The 20,866-nt window shown below is 42.3% G+C and overlaps 2 protein-coding genes across 4 annotated transcripts in view; one reads left to right on the top strand and one right to left on the bottom strand.

Moving 5' to 3' along the window:
* INTS12 (integrator complex subunit 12) overlaps positions 1-7,324 on the bottom strand; it is a 58,121-nt gene extending 50,797 nt beyond the window's left edge. Inside the window, exon 1 of the mRNA XM_069241330.1 lies at positions 7,187-7,324. The gene's annotated coding sequence lies outside the window, so the exon portion shown is untranslated. The remainder of the gene's footprint in view (positions 1-7,186) is intronic.
* A 202-nt stretch (positions 7,325-7,526) lies between these two features.
* Positions 7,527-20,866, top strand: part of GSTCD (glutathione S-transferase C-terminal domain containing) — a 676,673-nt gene continuing 663,333 nt past the window's right edge. The window contains exon 1 of one of the 3 annotated variants that reach the window (XM_069241297.1): positions 7,527-7,932. Coding sequence is in view for 1 of the 3 variants with exons in the window: in XM_069241317.1 (XP_069097418.1) it covers positions 7,855-7,932 (78 nt within the window). In the remaining 2 variants the exon portion in view is untranslated. The remainder of the gene's footprint in view (positions 7,933-20,866) is intronic. The other 2 variants (XM_069241307.1, XM_069241317.1) reach the window with 2 other exon arrangements.

The raw sequence follows: 20,866 nt of genomic DNA, 5'->3' as shown, positions 1-20,866 counted from the left end.
TATTGGTGCTCCCACTCCCTTCTCCTCAACACACAGCAAAAGTGAGCTTCATCTCTCCATAGCCGCCCCCCGCATACATTTCATTTGTATTATAGCGCAGGTAATGGCTGACTTTACTAATGTACTCAGCTATTTACATAAAATACAGATTTGCTCTTTGCAGTAGGCATATAAACCTTCTGCGCTTCTTTATGGCACTAAAACTGCCACTAGACAAAAGTCTGATCCTTTTGTAGCAGAAACATAATCACAATACTTACTTGACTTTTTTATTGCTGCCTAAAAGCTACAGCTGAAATGCGTCAGTTGAAGTATGTGCATTGCTTTGAGGACGCAAGCTGCAACTGCAAGACAACTGGTGGCAAATATATATATATATCACTTTTAAATGTGGATCTTGTTTTCATGGGGGCCGATCGCAGCCCCCAGGGAAACCACACATGTATTGACAAAAGTGATCTCTATATATATATATATATATATAAATAAATACATATATATATATATATATATATATAGATCTATCTCTATATATATCTATCTACATGGATATATATATATATATATATATATATATATATATATATATATATATATATATATATAGAGAGAGAGCGATCTATATTTTTTTTGTAGTTGTATGGTTTCCTTGGGGGCCAAAATGGCCCCCAGCGAAACCCTACAACAACTAAAAAAAGAAAAATTGCCCCCACAGGGGATCGCCCTGCCCACGGGCGACCCCCTGTCCATTTTTTATTATTCTTTTTTTTTTTGTAATAAAATTTAGTCCCAGGGGGGCGCGATTGCGCCCCCTCCAAGGGACACCTACCTTTTTTTTTTTTTTTTAAATATGCCCCTGGGGGGGTGGGGTACAGCCCATTTTCTGAGGGGGCCGACCCCCCCCCCCCCCAAGTGAAATCCCTTGTGTCTAGTGGTGTTTCGGGGGCCAGGAAACACTCTCAGGAAGCCCTCGTAAGAAAGGGGAGAGTCTCCCCTTTCTTACGAGGCCTTCCCGAACGTGGGGAAGGCCGTTTGGGGCCATTTTCCCCATTGGAGCAGGAAGCGGCAGCAAGGCCGCTTCCTGCTCTGATGGGGAAATCAACAAAGTGACGTCACAAAGGGGTGGGTGGGAAGTGGGGGGGGACACGGAAAAGCTTTTGTGTCTCCCGGGGAATTAAAAAAAAAAAAAAAAAAAAAAACACACACTTGCACCCGAGGATTTATTAACCCCCTCCCTGGTGTCGGCCACTGGTCGTGACCCGCACCAGGGAGGTAGTGCGGGCGTCGGCCAGTGGCCGACGCCCGCACCCAAGGGGTTAAGCATGTTACGTCACCCTCTTCCCTTAACATAACAAAAACATAAATATGATATATACAATAAAGAGAAAAATACATTCAAGGCTAATATAACAGCCTATAAAATCAATACATCACAAAACTTTGCTGCCAATATGAGCGGTCTAGATCTTTGAAAACACTAATTTTGCTGACTCATATTTTCCCCATTTGTACAAATGTAGGGTTGTGTAAAAGATTCTCCTTGATCAATATGTCCTATGTTGCTAACACTTTCCAATTTTGTGTTAGACAAACGAATGTCAGTGGAGATCATAGAATAGTCTTCCTCATTATTATAACACGTTTTGAAATAAATCTCAGCTTCTGTTTTGAAAATTGGTACTACACTATCCTTATTCCACCACCCTTTATTTTGTAACAAACTGCAGCCTTGCTTGTTTTAATTACTCTTACAGGTAATGTAAATTTGGATTCTCCCTTCGTTACTTTGTTAGGTTTTCTAATCAGAACCCAGTCATTAACTTGTATCTGTACTTCACTGTGTTTAGCATCATAATACTCCTTTTGCTTAATTTGATTGGACGAGACCCTCTCTCTAAATTTGCTCCCATGAGGAATGTCCGTTTCAGAATTTGTTTCTGTGTTTTCATTAAGCCAGCTAGGCAAGTGGTAGAGTGAGGTGTAGTAAGATACGCACACATTTTTTCCTTCAAAAATTCATTCACATCAACATTTGAAGTAAGCGCTGTTTGAACACACACTTTCAAAAAACAATCAACTCTCTCAACTAACCCATTGGATGATGGACTGTACAGTGATACCTGCAAATGAATAATGTCATGTTTGTGCATAAAATTGTTCATCTCTTTCGATACAAAATGTGTTCCATTATCTGCAACAATTAATTTAGGATTTCCTTCAACTGAGAATATTCTTTCTAGAAAACCAATCACAGATTTAGTTCAAGGTGTTTCAACAAACTCAAAATATATCAACTTTGAGAAATAATCCACTAAAACAATTAAATATAACTGTTCACTAGGTAATAGATGGAAAAGGCCTGAAAAATCCATTGCTACTTTAACCCATGGACCCTCTGGAAGAGATACCGCCAACAAAGGTTTGTGCTTGGATTTCCAATGCTTGTCGGAAACAATGCACTGTGGACATTTTTCTATTAAGGATTAAACAGATTTACCCAACCCTGGCCACCAAAAATACTGTTTGAGTTTCTTTGATGTAGATAAAATGCCTAGATGCCCTGCATGTGCTAACTTTGTGAGAAGTCCACATAAAGAAAAGGATGGTACACAAATTGTTGCATGTGCATACTTGATTCTCATATGATAATTCTGAAGACACCTGCGCAAAACACCTCAATTCATATAATGACTTAGTAGATGGCCACCTTAGTTTGATATACTGAACTACCTTTTGCAAACAATCATCTTGCAGAGTACTTGTCAACCACTCCTTTTCAGAAATTGCACCTTTGCAAGCAGCAATCACATCCATTACTGCTACAACACACTCCTCGTCTTCAGCCATCCTCCCATCTTTCTCCTCCAAAGGTAACCTCGACAAACAATCTGTAAGATAATTTTTCCCCCCTTGAAGGTACTTGATACTGAAATTATACTCTTGGAGTTTAGACAACAATGTAATAAGACGCGTAAAGGCTTTGCCAAGGCCATTCCCACTCAGCAAATAAACAAGTGGCTTATGATCAGTGTGCAAATCAAAAGACATTTCCCAAACACATGTTTTAAACTTTTCTACCGCCCACACACAGGACAAAGCCTCTCTCTCTATTGTACTATGGTTCGCTTCAGCTTCTGAAAGAGTTCTAGAAGCAAAATCTACCGTATTCTCCCTGCCTCGCAACCATTGTCCAAACACTGCACCTATTCCCTTGAGACTAGCATCAACTGTAATAAAGGACTTTCCTTCTGGCTCAAATGGTTGTAGAGAAGGAGCGGATATAACTAACAATTTAATGTCTTCGAAGGTTTGATTTACTTGTCAGACCAAATTAATTTGGCTCTCTTTTTGATAAGAGAACGTAAAGGCTGTACTAATAAGCTATAACCTGGGACGAACCTTGCAAAATATTCACAAAGACCCAAAAAAGATTTGAGTGAGTCCTTGTCAATGGGTGGTGGTAAATCTACTATAGTTTTAACATTACAAGCTTTTGGTTTAATTCCAGATTCAGAAACTGTATCCCCCAAATATTCCACCTCTTTAGTCATAAAATTGCATTTATCTATTTTGGCTGTCATTCCATAGTGTGCCAATATGCTCAAAACCCTTTCCAACACAACAGTGTGTTCATCTTTAGTTTTAGTAAAAACAAGAATATAATCTTGAAACGTTTGAACTTGTTTCACCTCGTGAAACAAATTTTCCATTAATTTTTTAAGAGCGCTTGCCGATGAAGCAAGGCCAAAAGGTAATCTTAAATATTTGTAAACCCAAAAGGCGTAACAAATGTCAAAGACTGAGAATCTGGGGTAAGTGCTATCTGATGATAAGCTGAATGCAAATCTCTATGGTTGTAAAATATTTGGTGTCTCCTACATTAGTTAACATCGCTTGAATACGAGGCAATGGATGACAATCTACTACTATATTTTGATTAAGTGATCTAAGGTCCACACAAAGTCTCAAATCACCAGACTTTTTCTTTGTTATAACAATGGGTGACACCCATTTGGATGAATCTGTGGGTGTAATTACACCCTCCTCTGTTAGTTTCTGCAAAAGATTCTTCAAATCACTTCTCACACTCAAAGGTACTGGTCTCACTTTATGCACAACTGGGACAGCTCCTTTTTAAGTTTAATATGATGCTCAAACACTTCTACTCTACGTATGGTATCCACAAACACTTTGGGAAATTTCTGTGCCATCAACTGTCTAACGTTTCCCTCACTCTCAATATTTAAAGTTGGCATTTCACCGAGTACTACTGGTTCCTTATGGCCAGGACACAAATATATCCTAAGTTCGCTAAATCTCTCCATCCTACAATATTCTGTCCTTTAACAGCAACATAAATTTTGGTATTGATCATTCTACCAAGGCATTCAAGGTGAGAAATAAAATATCCTAATAAATCTACATCTTGGTCCACAAATGCCTTCGGACTGATATCAGCAGGTATCAAGTTTGTATCCTTCGGCCATAGCGTGTAAAAAGTACAGCCAGCTAGAATAGTTACAGGAGCACCAGAATCTGCCATTACTGTAATTATTTTACCATCAATAGTCACTTGACAACAAAGTCCTTTTATGCTTTTACACTTAACAGATTCTCTTCGAGTCTATTGTCAACAGCACATTTGTAAATTTGTTCATGCAGTCTTGCAACCTCTCTTCCTCATTAGGTAGGCTGACACTGTGGATTTTTGTTTTGTTACAAACTCCTACAGGTGCTCTACATACAGACTGAAAATGGCCCATTTTGTGACACTGATTACATTTCATTACTTGTGCCGGACATGATGAAGAACTTCCCATGTGATTCCTGGATCCACATCTGTAACAGGTGTTGCCACTTTTCCGGAATTTGTTCGCCTTACTTAAAACACATATAGAAGAGGTTTCATTTGAAATACAATTAATAGGAGACAACCCCTCTGATTTAAATCCTCTCTTCCATGGTTTGACATCACTTGTGCAATAACAATAGACCTCTCAATACTTTTTGCTATGTCTATAGCCTCCATTAAAGATTTATTTCTGCAAGTCAAAAGTCTTTCCTCTATCTTCTTTGAATAACAATTGAAAACAAATTGATCCCTTATGTAGATGTCCACATTATTTTCAAATTCACACTTAAATGCTAGTACTCTTAGTTTGGTAATGTATTCCTCCACAGTCTCATCAAAGGATTGCTTGCACTTGAAAAAAATATGTCTCTCCAAAAGAACACTTGGCTCTTCTGAATACTGTTTGCACATGCGCTCCTTTGCTTCCAAATATACATTCCAAGGTGTGTTCTCATTAGTTGGTGCAGGTATAATGGGAAGATAAAAAACCCTTTTCCCAGCTATACCCAAATGACTGAAAAGCCGAGCCATCTTCCTGACTGGAGAATACTCGCTTGCATCAATGGCGGTGATGTAATTTTTGACTATGCGTAACCATTCCTTCTATTTGATGTCAGGTTTACCATGTTTTTGCAAAAAAATTGTGGTGGCTGAATTACTCCTTGTGATGTGGCCATAAAGACACTTTAGTAAAAACTTTAGCAAAGTAATACCAAATATATATATATATCTGCAAAATATACTTCAATTGTATATGATAAATGCTGCAGTAAAAATAGACTGATAAATACTTTTATATGTCGAAGTATTCTCAGCAAAATGTGACAATGTCCAAAACTTTATTTTTATATATATATATATATATATATATATATATATATATATATGTGATGTCGCTGCTCAAAATGGCCCCCAAAACAGAATGATGAAATCACGTTGACTTCTAATAGAGCGTCCCAATCCAAAATGTCTGCCAAAACAAAGAACTGACTGAAGACGTCCTCGTTCCTCTCAACATCATTCCCACCATGCAATGCACACTTCAGGAGTGCGACTTGCTTGCTTAAACAATGCACGCCGCTTCAGAAGTGCGGCTTCAGGCAATAAAACAAAAAACACACTTCTGCGCCACAAATCGTAGGTTACGTCTCACCATCCAAACTTGGTGCCGATGCCACGAAGGTAAGCATGGTTTTTTTTTAAAACACTTCTCCTTCGGTGAGTTTGGCGATGTACCCCCCTACTGGTACCAAAATGTAGTGGTGGAGTAGAAAACAAACACAATCCAGGTCGGAACGTAAATCCAGAACAATGTTTATTCTAACATCGTAAGAACAACGAACCCACGACAAGAAACATCTGATCAGCTCTCCATCCACAGGCAATTGTCAAAGTGGAACAAAGAGTCCATCGAACGTTCTGATGAGAGTTCCAAATTACATCACACAAGAAATTCCCTTTCCAACGTATACTAAATACGTATAATGTTTTTTCCCACATTTAAGCATGTTACAGCCTGTCTACTGTTAAAAGGCAAGTTGCCGGAAAACCCAGCCCAGCCACCGGCCTCTGCCCTGCCCTTTCGCAAGGAGCAGACTAGCACCCAATAAACTCAGCTATAGCTATGTCTCCCTCCAGGGTTCTGGGCAATGCACTGAAATGTTTGTTTTTTTTGCAGTGGAAAATGATGATGCACTGAAATATCCTGTTTGTAGCACCGAAAACATTTTATCTATAATTTCGCTATGAATAAACTAATGTCAAAATATGCTTTTACACAGCCTACGTTTTTATCTTGTGCTTTGTACATATTTGTAATGGTTTTAAGAAATCATACAATAACGTAAATCATTCATTCATTCAATAGGATATATAATGCAAAGTTTTTACTTGAGCTAGGACCACAAAGGAGGCACGATGAGAGAGTGGAAAACCTTACTATAATGACATTTAATCCCTTGTCTGTTTTTGAGGACTTTTCACTGCTTTCGGGTTCCAACGAAAGGCGGATTGATGCCCAACACTAGTTTGTTAGCGTTATACAAAATCAATAAATGCATGGCTTATTCGTGGTTCTAGAGCCTAACAGTGTTTATTACCGAACCTTCTGCATGGAAGCAAAGGCACGTTGGTAAAAAGCACCATAGCTCTTTGCATTATCTCACCTCGAAGAAGATACTCATGATTTGGGCTCCACTGATAAGTCACTGAAAATAAGGACTTCAGCAGGGCTGGCATGGGAAATTATGTTAATAGTAGGGGTGCCAAAAGGAACGTTTTTTTTTTTTTTACTAGCAACCAAACTTTAACAATATTACCGAAAAACTCACTCACCAGTTTCAATCCTGTTAACACACCTAACTCCTGTCTCCTACCTTCCCCATGTACAGCGCTCTAAAGCGAGGAAGACCAGACAGACAGTATTCTTTGAGTTGACGTCACTTAATACCGCCCATAGGCGGAAGTCAGAGAGAGCTAATCACTGTGCCGCTGGCAAATACATTCTTCGGAATTCCGCAACCAATGAGCTAGCTAGTATCCCCTCAGCCAATCACGTTACAAGCATTTCTCAACCAGTCGAAATTCCCATAACATACCGCTATTAGTGAAAGATGTTTCCACTTTTTTGATTGCATATTGAAGTCTTTTCTGGCGTTACAGGACAATTGAGTACGTTAAAAGGTGTCTGTATTCCCCGGCGTGCGGATGCTGTTTTAGCGTGTGTTCCCGGTCGAGAAGCTAAATTTAAGTTTGGATTTTGCTAGAGTAAGGCAGGTGGCATGTTAGTGTATGTTCACTACTCGTTCAAAAGCTCAATTAGCTGTAAACAATAGAGAAGGAGCCTCAGTAATACAAACCCGTAATTCACGCCTAGTCAGTAAGACGAGAAGTATTGCTAACGAAACGCATAGTTAAAATGGCAAATTGCCCCACTTGAAAATGGCCGACTGAAAAGCGTAATACTTAATAGAAAGTAAGCTTGCACAGGCCACTCTTCTTTAATGCTTGTGGCTGTTTTGGTGTTCCATGTGCAGTTGCCACAGCCGGCGTGGAGGCGGAAATATTCCTGCTATCTAGAGGTAGGGGCATGCGATATGCGCAGATATAGGATCTGAAGTAATTTATTTTGGAAGTTCTTGGAAACCAGCCCATTAGGTCTCTTGTTGAGGCTGCTGCCTGTTTTCTTTTACTGTTTGCGTGCTCGATAGGAATATTGCAATACAAGAAAGTGGAAAGGGCGATTTGTTTGTATCCCTGTTCACAACTTTTTTTTTTCTCGCGCCTTTTTTATTGTTCCACATATCTAACCCTGAGTAATCACACTCAGTAATTGATATAGCTTGAAATGTTCTCCCGACCTACTAACCATGGTGTACAATCCATCATGTACTCCGTTATAAGATGTGCAGGATGTAGCGGCTTGGGGCAGGGTTAAAGTTTGAGGGTTTTTTACTTATGCCACTTAGGAAATATGGTTAAAAGGGGTCAAATAACACATTTTACAACCCTACATTCAACGCATATTGCCTAAAAATCCATGTCTGTCAGTCAACTGTGATAGGAATCTCACCACGTTTTCTACTAGTTCCTAAGGTTTTAAAAAGTCAGTGGCCTTAAAAGCATAACTGGGAAGGCCAGTACATATATTGACGTGTCTTCACGTATGGAAATTAAAAACCTGTGCTTCACGCAGCATGCCTCTGACCATTATTTAAGTATCTCTGAATTTTCTGTTAGTGCACCCAAATTCCTGCCAACCATTATTGGAATGTTACGTGCCCACCCAATGTGCCTCCTCCATTTATTACCCTACACCTCCTTCCTAGCTCCCACCAGAGAGGGGACGGCTGGGTCGCATGGTATTTATCAGGGATGTGCACTTACAGTTAAGATGCAACAAATATTTACAAGTGGCAAAAACCTATAATATTCTAACCTTCACTTGTTTCATGCCACATAACCTTTCATTCCCACCCATGGGTGTGCATATCGTCAGAGGTGATATTGCAACTTTGAAGCTTGCTGCAAATCTGTCCCTAACCAGTGTCCTTTTCTTGTTTCACTTTTCTTTTCCGAGGTCTGAGCCACTGCTCCTTAGCAACCCAAGTCACAAGGTTTTTCTCCATTTGGGACAACACAGGTGTGGACCCATGTATATATTTCACATCATTTTACGATAGTATTTGTGATAAGTCCAGTTCTTCATCTGGTAATTTCTCTCTTGTGAGCCTTTAGAACATAAATAGGCCTCCCATCACCATTGTGCCATTTTTAGGTCGAGCGTAGCAGCGCAAGTGCTGCTTTTCCGACGCCTTGGGATCTATGACTATCACTCGCTCTTGGGCTTGCCTTTCAAAAATACTTTGTTATCGTTGGTAAATGCTTTATGTTTGTCCCACCTTGCGGCAGTTTTGTTACCTTCTTGGTACCGACCCTGTTACGTGAATAATTGCATGTTTGCAGATAAGTTTGACAGAGAGTGAACTTCTTTTTCATTTTGTTTGTCTCCTTCCCGAACCCGTTCATGGCGGCCGTGGCGCTTTGAATCAACTCGCTTATATCAACTGTTTTACTTTTCATTTTTTTCTTTTTGTGTGTCTTTTAGAGTTGCCAGACTGTAAACATTGGGCTTTTTGTATGTTTCATTAAGTTATTCGCATTTGATTGGCCAGCTAAAACGGTAAACACTGCATATGTTTCATGTGCTTAGTGTACATAGTTAGTGTTGCAAGACAGCACAAGAGGAAACACTGCCTGTTTGTACAGTGTGTTTAGTGTGGGATGCCACATCACAGACAGAGACACTGGACTACTGTATGATGCTTTGTGTAGGCAGACGGAGACTATAAACACTGGGAAGACACAGAGGTAGAAAAGCACTGACCACAAACTCTTCACTGCTTGTATCGTGCGCTTAGTACAGGCAGACACGCAGAAACTGAGGAGGCACTGCACTGTTTGCCCCATGTCCTTAATGTGGACAGGCATAATGAAAAGCAGCATAGGCTGCACAGCTTGCACCGTATTGCTTAGTGTGGACAGGCACACAGGGAGGAAACACTGCATTATGGTATTATTAGCATGTAAAATGGACCGAAGGAGGCAGTGCACAGGTTACACCATGGGCTTAGTCAGACAGGCACACAGGGAGGAGACACTGCACTGTGTGCACAGAGCTGTTATTTGCAGATATAATGGACCAAAGGAGGCAGTGCATAGGTTGCACCATGGGCTTAGACAGACAGGCAGACTCGCAGAAGATAGTGCACTGTGCTGAGTGCTTTTTATTGGCATCTATAAGAGACCGATGTTTTTACCTTATCCATAGTACAGGCAGACAGGAAAGATTGCACTGTTTGTAACATGGACAGACACTCATGCACTGCATGTGACATGCATCTCTCACTGTACTAACATTTTGGAGAAGTTCTGAATGTTATGTATCAAGCAGAGACTTGTAACATGCTCTGCTTAGTTCCTGGGTAGATGGAGTACCTGCTTTGGAGAGCCTAGGCTGAACAAACTCTGTTTTCTTAGCCTCCTCACCTCTCTCACTTGCCTCGCTCGGCTCTATCATTCTCCTCTCTTGTGCTCAATTTCCACTACCAATAGTTCTCCAACGTTTTATCTCATACCTTTCTCTTCTGAGTCACCCCTCCAGCCTTTCTCCACCTCTTTCACCGTATAAACAGTTATTTTTCTTTCTCTGCTGCACCTCGCCTGTTTTCCCAGTGTGTCTCTTTTGTTGCTCTTTTCCTCTCTCCCTTTAATTAGCCTTCTCTTTCTGTGTCTCTGTCCACTTCCCTCTGCTCTTTCTCCATCGTTTTCTGCCCTCTACACCCTTGTTGCTCAAGTCTTTCTCCATTTTTAGGTCGAGCGCCTAAGCGCTTTGACCTGTTGTAAGTATTGTGGGCTTTAAACCAAGCCCACCTCACGCCGATCACTTTAACTTGGTCGTGGGCTTGCCTTTCACAAATCCTTTGTTATCATTGGTAAATGCTTTACGTTTGTCCCTCCTTGGGGAGGTTTTGTTACTGCCTTGCAGACTGACCATGTTACATGGATAATTGGACGATTGCCGATATGTTTGTGAGTGAACGTCTTTTTCCTTTTGTGTCTCTCCTTCGCGCTCATGGCAGCCGTGGCACTTTGAATCAGTTCGCTTTTCAATTTATTTGGCAAGAAAAGTCCAGTTAGGAATTTACAATGCCAATAGCTCTAACTTGAGCAAATGCGACACCGATTGCATTGCAAATGCTTGTTTTCTATCACCATCATTGGTTAAAGTTAAAAATTCAATCTTAAGTGCCTTAACGTCACAGAGACCAAAGGGCAAAATGCCAGCCAATGGCCGTGAGGCAGAAAATGAAAAGATAGCGCTGAGAATTTCTTTCCCTGCAATGCTCATAGGAGTAATTAAAAAGAATACAAGCAGAGAGATACCAGTCTGTTTTAGACTATGGGAGGTCGGAAATTGGGAGGCCTTGCTAATATCACTGAAGAAAAGCTGGTTGTGTTGTAATCATGGTCGGACATGTAAAGCTGCTGGACGCTAATGTTATGTACCTTCAATTCCTTACATCTAGGGAGGCACTTAAGACATCTCTTCTTCTAACTCCTTGTCACTTCTGTGTTCCATAGATATGCTGGTTCTTCTGCACAAGATATCCATGCATAACCGTCACGCTATATAAGACCCCAAATCAAATAGTTTTCAGGAAGTTTTTTTTAACCATATTTTATTCAATCCGCTTTAATATTAACATTGCTAAACCTCAATAAGCATGTTCTTAACAAATATGCTGAACCTCCAGAGCTTCAACTATTAACAAGTACCAGGGCTTCCATTTGTATTTCTGGTGTTTATCCTCCTCGAAGCTTTCTGATTTTAGTTCCTTCCCACTTGCAATTATATGGAAATCTCAAAAGCTTACATTTAGAGAGAGACTATGTTTCCCCTTATCGGCTAACCTAGCATCAAAGTTACCAGTACACATCTAGTAAAGGAGTATTTGTTCAGATTTACTCTTGGGACCAAAACATGACTCATGCCAAGCCCATTAGTTGCTCTTTTACATTTCAAAAGGTTTTATTTAAATCTGTGCCAGAACCATATATTTTCTTCATTGTCTAGCAGCCAACAGAAACTGATATGGCGTGTGGATAGTGAGGGTTCTTCAAATACCCTGGATTTTCCTTCTCTGGAATTGGGATCTAGTGTCCATTCAGGTCTCTTGAAGGAATCCATGCATGGCCAGCATCTACTCTGGTGATGTAGGCTGTAACTCGCCCTATCTCCAGGTATATGGGGAACTTGTCAACTATGACCAGCAGTTGCCTACCATCTGGTTGTTAGTCTGTTAAGACTGTCTCATTCTGTTTTGTTTTATGTTGTGGTGTTCCCTGATAAAATGTGCTGGTGCATCTGCCAGTTGCTAGACAGGCAAGACAGTTGGAGATCATGTCTTTTACCATAGCATCACTTCCCAAATCCAGATCTTTTTTCAGGTTTGCACTTGGATCTTTTTTCAGGTTTGCACTTGGATCTTTGTCGTCGTATGGTTGTCAACATGTCCTTGTTGCACAGTTCTCTCTTTGTGTGTATATAGACATTATGATGCAGCAATCTTAGAGGGAGCCTTCAGCGGGCACAGATTGCTTTTGTCTGATATTCATTTGGGCTTAGAGGTATTTAGTGGTCTCAGTCATGCGATTATTGTTTTCTAGGATGCTTCCCTTTTTCTCTCTGTGGGTTGTCAGCACAGTTTTTAAGCACTTATCCTCATTGTGTATTTATTCACCCTGTCTAGTTTGCGCGCTATGAGCTCATCTGGTCCAGCCACTAGCCTCCCATGCTATTCCGTCTCAACAGTTTCATTGTGCTACACTATGGTCCCGGGTGCTCTTCAGTGTTATCAATGTAATCATAGTTTTCCCAGTTGCTGGCCTGCAGTATCTGTACATGTAATTGAAAGGGTTGTCTACTCTGGGTTAATTGTTTATCTGCCAACTGATATTCTTGTAGATGAAGCATCTACATCTTCGTTTTAGGCGCGGTAGGGGATGAGCAAGGCACATACCCAGAAAGAATAGCATGAGAAGCTCGTGACTGATGATGACTTGGAAAAAATCCCCATTGCAGACATGCAGATGGAAATGTCAACATCCACGCTAGTCTAGTTTCTTCTGTTTTAAACTGCAAGTATCAGTAGGTGTCAGTGTTTGACTGATATGAGATTGGTTCATACTCTCTCTGTTTGATGTGCTGATGTAACATCACTCCCAATCCACAGGGACTGGCACCAACCATGACTTTCATTTTTTCGGTGACTGCCAAAAAATACAATTATATTGTCAGCCAACATGTCGTGTTTGCTGTGGTGTTCTGGGTCTTCTCTGCACTCCTTCTCCCATGCAGTGAAAGTGGAGTCCTGACACTGCACTTATAGCTTGTCGGCCACTTACAGCTCCTTTGCTTCAACTGCTCCAGTTAGTTATAATGCATTGAGCCAGCCCATTGCACCACACATCGCCTTCCCTTTGTCAGGGATTCCACAGACATACCTTGCATGACTGGGCTTCATCCAGCCTACTCCATCTGTGCTTTGGTGGGTTGCAAGAGAAGAACCATACAGACATCAAAGGACAAGGTTGGTTAGCACTAGCCATCCCTAACCTTCCAATTCCTCACCCCAATCTAGCTACATTTCACCCCATCCCCCTACTAAGAGGTCGCTGGAGCCTCAGCCTGTATGCCTAGGTCCCACAATGCCTCGTAGGTCCTATGTTTGAAATAGCATTTTGTGGGCTGGTGGCTCTGGCAGGCAGATGTTGTGATGCTCCCTACCTATAGGGCGACACCAGAAGGATCATAATTATAAACCTCCATGGGTGCTGGGAAGACCCACCCCACATATTTATATTTCTACTCAATACCCAAGGCACATTCTGAGGTTAGGAAGTCACATCAACCCCCCGCCTCCCCACCCCCAAATCCACCTCCAATGAGAACTTCCTTTGTTTGGAGCATTTCTCCTCTCTTTGTGATTGGCTGGGTTGGTCTGAGAGCCACTCTGTGAAAGGCCTTGGCTAAAGGAACCCAGTGATATGCAGCTCGCATCTGCTGAGCAGGAGGAACAGTCTGCTCCGGGTTCTTCACTTCCAGTCTCAGTAGCTTTCTCTGAGAATGAACGGGTACACATAGTGATATATACCATTCTACAGCCTGAGAAGAGCCGTTCCCTCAAAAAAAAAAAGCACTCTGTTGAATGTTGTCTGTGGGACAGTTATTCTCTGTCTTTAGTTGGGTATGTGCCACTGTGTTTCACTTCAGCTGAGAAGTCACTGACTAGCCAGCAATGCCTTCTGGCTCACAGACCAGAGATTAATAGCATGCCTAAAGCTCCTGCCGAGATGTAATCCCTTTCACTCCGAGTTGGGAGAACCAGTATGTCAAGTAGGCACAGGGGGTCTAGGCCTCTTTTACAGAGATAGACCATCCTCTCTTTTTTTATTAGGATACAGGTTCTTGGTTCTGTTTAGATACATTACTATTTTTACTGTGTTTCAGTCAGTGGCACTGAGCTATTCTTGTTGTAAGATCTTAAACAATCCTCCAGTCAGGAGACCAGATCTCACTTGCATGCAGACCTTAGATTCTGAGCTTCGCCTTCCGATAAAATTGAGTGGGGTGTGTGAGGGAATGGAGGGAGTCTGGCTAGAGAGACCCTGCCTCTGGTGAACTTTTCCAGGAATGGCGGGCTGGACAAGTCATTTATAGTCAGGTAGGAGATAAGGAAGGAGCTTTATGGATCCATCGTCTCCTAAGAGGAAGTAACAAGGCCACTTTAGGGCCACTAATTCTCTGAGTGAAGGGGGCATACTTGGATCCTTGCTCCAAGTCCATGTGGGTGTGGGGTCCCTCTTAGAACCGGAGACACATTAAGGTGCATAGACATTCCAGTCTGGGATTTTGGATGTGCTGTTACTGCTCCGCTTATAAAGTGCACGGAAGGGTTTATCTCGAACCATTTCTCACAAGGCACTGTTATTAGCCTGCCTGCTCACTGCCCCAGCACCCACAAACCTTCTGGGAAAGGTGGAGGCACCATTGTTATGCAATAGTCCCGTTGGGATCGATGATGTGCCCTTACAGCAAGGTATACTTTAAGGGATGCATGGTTTCCTTTCTGATTATGACCCATTGGCATGACCTGGTTATGCGGAAAGTCAAAAGGTAAGAGTAGTCTCTAGTGTATAAGCTGAGAATTCGCTGTCATCAGTCAGAGCCATGATTCTGTCAGTCAGGCTACCCATCCCCAAAAACAAAGACACATACTGCAATTCTACAAATCAGTAATGCAATGCAGTGTCGACGAATATACTTCTTAATGTATTAATGTAACATTTTGTGACTTCTGATCATGCTTGTCAGTCACCTCAGAATACACAGTAGAACAATGAACTGCATCATTCTGTATTTGTCTTCTTTAAAAATGTTCAAGAATGGTCAGCAAACCGATTGTGCACTTTATAAAGAACATTCTTATCACCCTCCTGTATATCGTGTTACTATCAATTTTTAGAATTCATTTAAAATGCCTCAGTACTTATTCAATTATATGTTTTTCATGTTTATAATGTAATCACTAGGGTAAAATGAATCCACTTACGCTGACTCACCGACATCTACTATCAGACAAATTGCAAATAAAGCTAACTAGTCCTAAGATTCAAGTATATATCATGTCTCAGTATCTCAGGCATTCTCCAACTGATATCCATGAGGTGAGGTTAAGGCATTACCTTCATGGCCATGTGCTCAGAACGCAAAAAAGGATTGTTATGCTTCCTGCTTGCAAGTAGTTCCCTGAAATATATTGTTCCTTCATGTCGAGCCTTAGCAATAGTAACCCTTATTTTCCATTAAACAGAACCCATACCTGAAAAACATGCGTTCACTTTATGATTTTACACGTTAATGTGTTTGTGCTGGGACGAGTACAATATAACTTGCGTCCTATTTACTTTTGGATACCCATTCAAAATAATGTATCTTTGTCACAGGACATCCGTAGATAATACATTCTACATAATTTATATAATGATCTGCCTCTTATATGGCTCCTGTAAAAATTAACCATCTAAGTGCTGTTCATACTATAATATCATATTGATAACTATTTTAGAAGACTGAGCAAGACTTTAATTTGAAAAATCTCTTGGATTGTGACAGAAATTGGGTCCGGTGTACGATTCTGGAGAGCGTGCCCCCTGCCTTGAATTCATCAGAGCTAAATATAGATTTTCGACCACAACCTGAAGACACTCTGCGATCATGCACGTGCTCTACAGGCGTATGTGCTACGCAGACAGAGGCCCAGAGATGAGCTCTCTGTAGTCTGGTGTGGCATACAATTTGCACCCGTCCTTATTGAGCGTGACTAGTATTAGCTCATCGTGCTGTAGAGTACTGACAGTGGTGGTAGTGATACAGATTATAGTGGTAAGGCAGGCCTCTTCTCTGCCCCTGACAGGGAGAGTTGCCTGGTGACATCTGTCATCTGTTTTTACATGTCTGCTAGTCCCCTGCAGCCAGGTCATTCGCCTATCTATGTGGGACACAGATGATGCATCTGTATGAAAGGAGAGCGTGTGTGGAGCTTGTGTGATACATGCGGTAAAGCCACACTGGAATCCATTTTGTATTATTCACATCTGAGTGGTACCTAAGATGTAAGATTGGAGAGAACTCAGGCAGCTGTAGAATTGTAGAGCTTCCTCACGACATTCTTGTGATCATGTGTCGTGGGTCAGTTTTTTGGGTGTGGAGGAGATGAGACACAGGCCCCTTTGAAGCTTAGATAGTTTACTATGCCCTTTCCTGGCTACTCTTTCCCTAGAAAGCCTATCCTTCCACAGGTTAACTGGAAGTTAAGTGGGACAACCTCCCTTTGTTTTGTACCCTTGTTTTGTATCTCTCCCGCCAACTTCACCCCACCTTCCAACTAGCATCTTAGAACAAAGACCATGGCTGGACCACTCTTGAATAGATTGAAGAAAAGGGCCAGGACTCTCAAGAACCAGTCACAAAGGTGACTACACAATTCTTGTCTGTAAGGTTAGTATAAAGAGGAAGGAAAAGCGTTCCTGTCAGTGTACCAAGATCTCTCCACTATAACCTGAGGTTCCCAACCGGTGGCAACCAATAAATATTTCTGTGTTTGAATATCCATGCCATCACCCCTTGCCAAGTTCAAGACAAAACCCTTGAAAAGTTAGCTTGCCAGGAAAGAAGCATTGGAGGCTTCCATGAAGGAAGGAACGGACTGACTGCTGAGACCGAAACTGGTATGGGGCTGCCTATGTTCCCGCTCTAAGGGGACTTAGCCTGGCAGTTCGGGTTGGACTTTTCCTACTGGAGCAGGACCAAGGTTGATTTGCATTTAGCTCATTCCTGACTGAAGTGGCCTGGTGGGTAAATAAGCAATACACTAGATTGCAGACCAGAGTATTAACCAGTGGTTGTGATTAATTCAAGCAATCCACCCATTCCATTACTGCTTTTCTCAGTTCAGCTGGCGGAGGGGAGCATTGGAGGTATCACTGCATGAGGAAGATGGTACAAAAAAAAGGATAGCAAAAGAAGCTGAGGAGGTGACAAACTGCAACAATCAATGTAGCCCGAGATGTCCTGCACCACTCAGTGTCAATAGGTGTGATCTGGTGACTTTTATTGACAAGATCTCCACCATCTACAAATACTTCAAACACCCCTCTGCAGCCGCCCTTCAGCCTTGTTGACCCCACAGTCGCTACCCCGACCACCGGGCCATCATCTGGGACAATCTCATCATGGAGAGCACCATCGACATTATGCACTCCATCCACTCAGGAACACCCACGAACCACTGTCCCCACCACATGTTTAACTTCAACAGCAAGACCATTGGCAACAAGCTCACAGCCATCTGCAATGCATCCATCACCTTAGTCACCTTACCAGATGAGTGGAAACATGCAGAAGTCTAACCCCACAGCATGAAATTGCCCGCTGATCCCAAAAAACTAAAAAGGTATGGCCCATCTCCCTGCTATCCTTTCCCGCCAAAGTCCTCGAAAAGGCCATCGACCACTAACCCACTCAATACCTTGAGAACAAAGACCTCTTGAACGCATCCCAGTCCGGATTCCACCCAAACCACAGCACTGAAACAGCTCTGATTGCAGCCACCGATGACATCAGAACCCTCCTAGACCGGGGAGAAGCGACTGGCGTAATCCTTCTCGACCTCTCAGCAGCTTTCGACACTGTGTTCCACCACACCCTGATCAAGAGGGTGCATCAAATTGGAATCCAAGAAGACGCCCTCAAATGTATTACATCCTTCCTCTCCGGAAGAACACAGAGAATCCACCTTCCACCATTCACCTCTTAGCCCAGGAACATCATCTGTGGCGTCCCTCAAGGTTCTTCCCTCAGCCCTACTCTGTTCAACCTCTACATGACCCACCCCTCCCCCAGTCAGTATCTTTAGCAACCACAGACAGAACATTATCTCCTTTGCAGAGGACACCCAGCTCATCCTCTCCCTACCAGAAGATCCATCCACCACAAGCACCAACTTCCACCTGTGTATGACCAGCGTCGCCAACTGGATGCAAAACAACTGCCTTAAGCTCAACACAGACACAACTGAAGTACTGATCTTCAGGAACAACACCTCATCGCCCTGGACATCAAATTCACCATGAAGAACTAGATCAGTGCAGTGTCCTCTGTCTCCTTCCTGTGCATGGTTCGAAAGATCTTCAAATGGCTCCCAGTCCTCACCAGATACACTGTCATGCAAGCCCTCGTCACCAGCCGCTTGGACTACGGCAACACGCTGTACACAGTGATCACCACACACCTCCTCAAGAGACTACGGAGACCATTCAGAACACAGTGGCTAGACTCATCCTCAGCCAAAAGATTCAAATTCAAGATTGACTCATGCCTGCAAAGCCCTCTACAACCTCGAACCAGCACACGCCAACCACCGCCTGAGGTTCCACCATCCCCCGTAATTCCTGCGATCACCTCACCTCCTACTCCCTCAACACCCCCCCATCCACCTAAGCAACAGTGGAGAAAAATCCTTCATGTAATTCGCCACGAAGTCCTGGAACTCACCCTCTCTTCAGGAATTCAGAAGGGGACTCAAGGCCTGGCTCTTCAACTGACTCCCCCCAGGCTGCTTGGATCACAGCTCCTGGATACCATCACAGGTGATAAGCTGCACTCTACAGATCAGTTCGATTGATTAATTGTCCCTACAGCATGTGCTGTCCCATGGAAGTGCCTTAGTTCAAGGGCCCTTCCAGAAGATCAATGAGGTGCTCAGTCAGTGACTCCATTATCAGATGCTAGTACTTTGAAGCATAAGGCAATGATCAACTTTTGATTGGGGTCACCGGATACACTGAACTGGACTGTGCCAAGCAGGAAGATGGCCCCTGTTCATGGATGAGGATATTAGTTGCTTCCCTACTCACCACTGCAGTTAGGATTTGCTCCTGTGTTTGGGTAGGAGGCTGCTGTGTTTGGTCCAAGGAAGAACCCGACAATGAGGACTCACCAGATCACGACCATCACCCTCCCACTCCACTGCTGGTGGTATGCTTGACCCAGCATACGCTAGTGCGTCTACCATATATTGCACCCAAGGTCATCTGAGAACACTCTTGGTGGGCTGCACATGGCTCACACCACCTCAAGTGGCTGACAAAGCAGAAAGGTGCTATGCTGCCATGACCCAGAGGTTGTAGGAACAGCCACATTTTGAAGGGGACTGAAACAATAACAAGTAGCAGGAGGTCCCCAGGACAACTCCCTGCGGTTCTTCTTGATGACTATGGGCAATGACCTGCCCATAGGGAAACATTTAGACTGTTCCACATATTACAATGGTTAATATTTACTTTTGCTATAAGAATTGTAGTGCTTTCCGACAGTTGTGTACAGTAATTGTGTTGTGTGTTAGTAATAAAGTACTTTTCTTTTTCAAATGAAAGTACTGACTAGACAGTAACTCATTACATGTTATTAGATTTTCTGTTGAGTTCTGAGTCTCTAACCCCATGACCTATCCCTGAGTATGCCTTAGACTGCTTCCCTTTCCTACCATGAGGGTCAAGTACTGAAGTGTTGTAGTGTTGTACGTGGTAATGTAATTAATTTTGTGTTCAATAGTAGGGTTAAACCCCTGGACACCAGTAGTAAACAGCCGTGAGTGACACAGTCGAATCCCACTAAACGCCGGCTGCCCTGGGGTTCCTGTAAAAGTTCCCTTACCTTGGGTGTACACAGTTCATCCCCTTAGTTTAGATCGACATTCCCATGAACTCCTCCATTGTGGGCCTATTTCATATTACCATAATCTGTGTGAACTACAAGTTAGGTTTAAATCGTCTGCTTTTCTTGTTACAGCCATCCTTTTTGGTTTATTTTGTAGTCATTGAGAAAGCCTCAGTAGCCCACGTTCATCCAACCTGACTTTTTCCCATCATTATTTGGTCATTATTTGATCTAATTCCTGACAAAGCGGTTTGGTTTGTGACCCTAAGGAAACATATTAAATGTATATAAATAAATACGTAAATAATGATTCTACAGTGCATCTACTGCTCCAGGTAGTTCAGTACTTTTATAAAATATGAGGCCCTAACAGAGATTGAGCACTTCTAGTGCTGAAGTATATGTACGAAGAAGTTATGTAACAGCTTCCATGTTTTTTTACATGATGGAATGAAGCAGATCTTTTTTTCGCTACAAACGTTTCTGACATTTGTTATTATTAATATATACCCGGAGGCTACCATGCACATGGTAGAAACACAGTAGGTGTTTGTGTACATGATTATACCCGGACTGTTAGTAAAGTGATTAGAACCATAACCCATAACTAACTTTAATAGGATGATCATCTCATGTCAATGTGTCTATTCTTTAAACAGCGTTTTGCAGTTGGT

Source organism: Pleurodeles waltl, chromosome 1_2 (genome assembly GCF_031143425.1).
Source record: "Pleurodeles waltl isolate 20211129_DDA chromosome 1_2, aPleWal1.hap1.20221129, whole genome shotgun sequence".
NCBI lineage: Eukaryota > Metazoa > Chordata > Amphibia > Caudata > Salamandridae > Pleurodeles > Pleurodeles waltl.
Note: the sequence above shows the minus strand (reverse complement) of the source record. Positions and strands in the feature narration are given on the sequence as shown.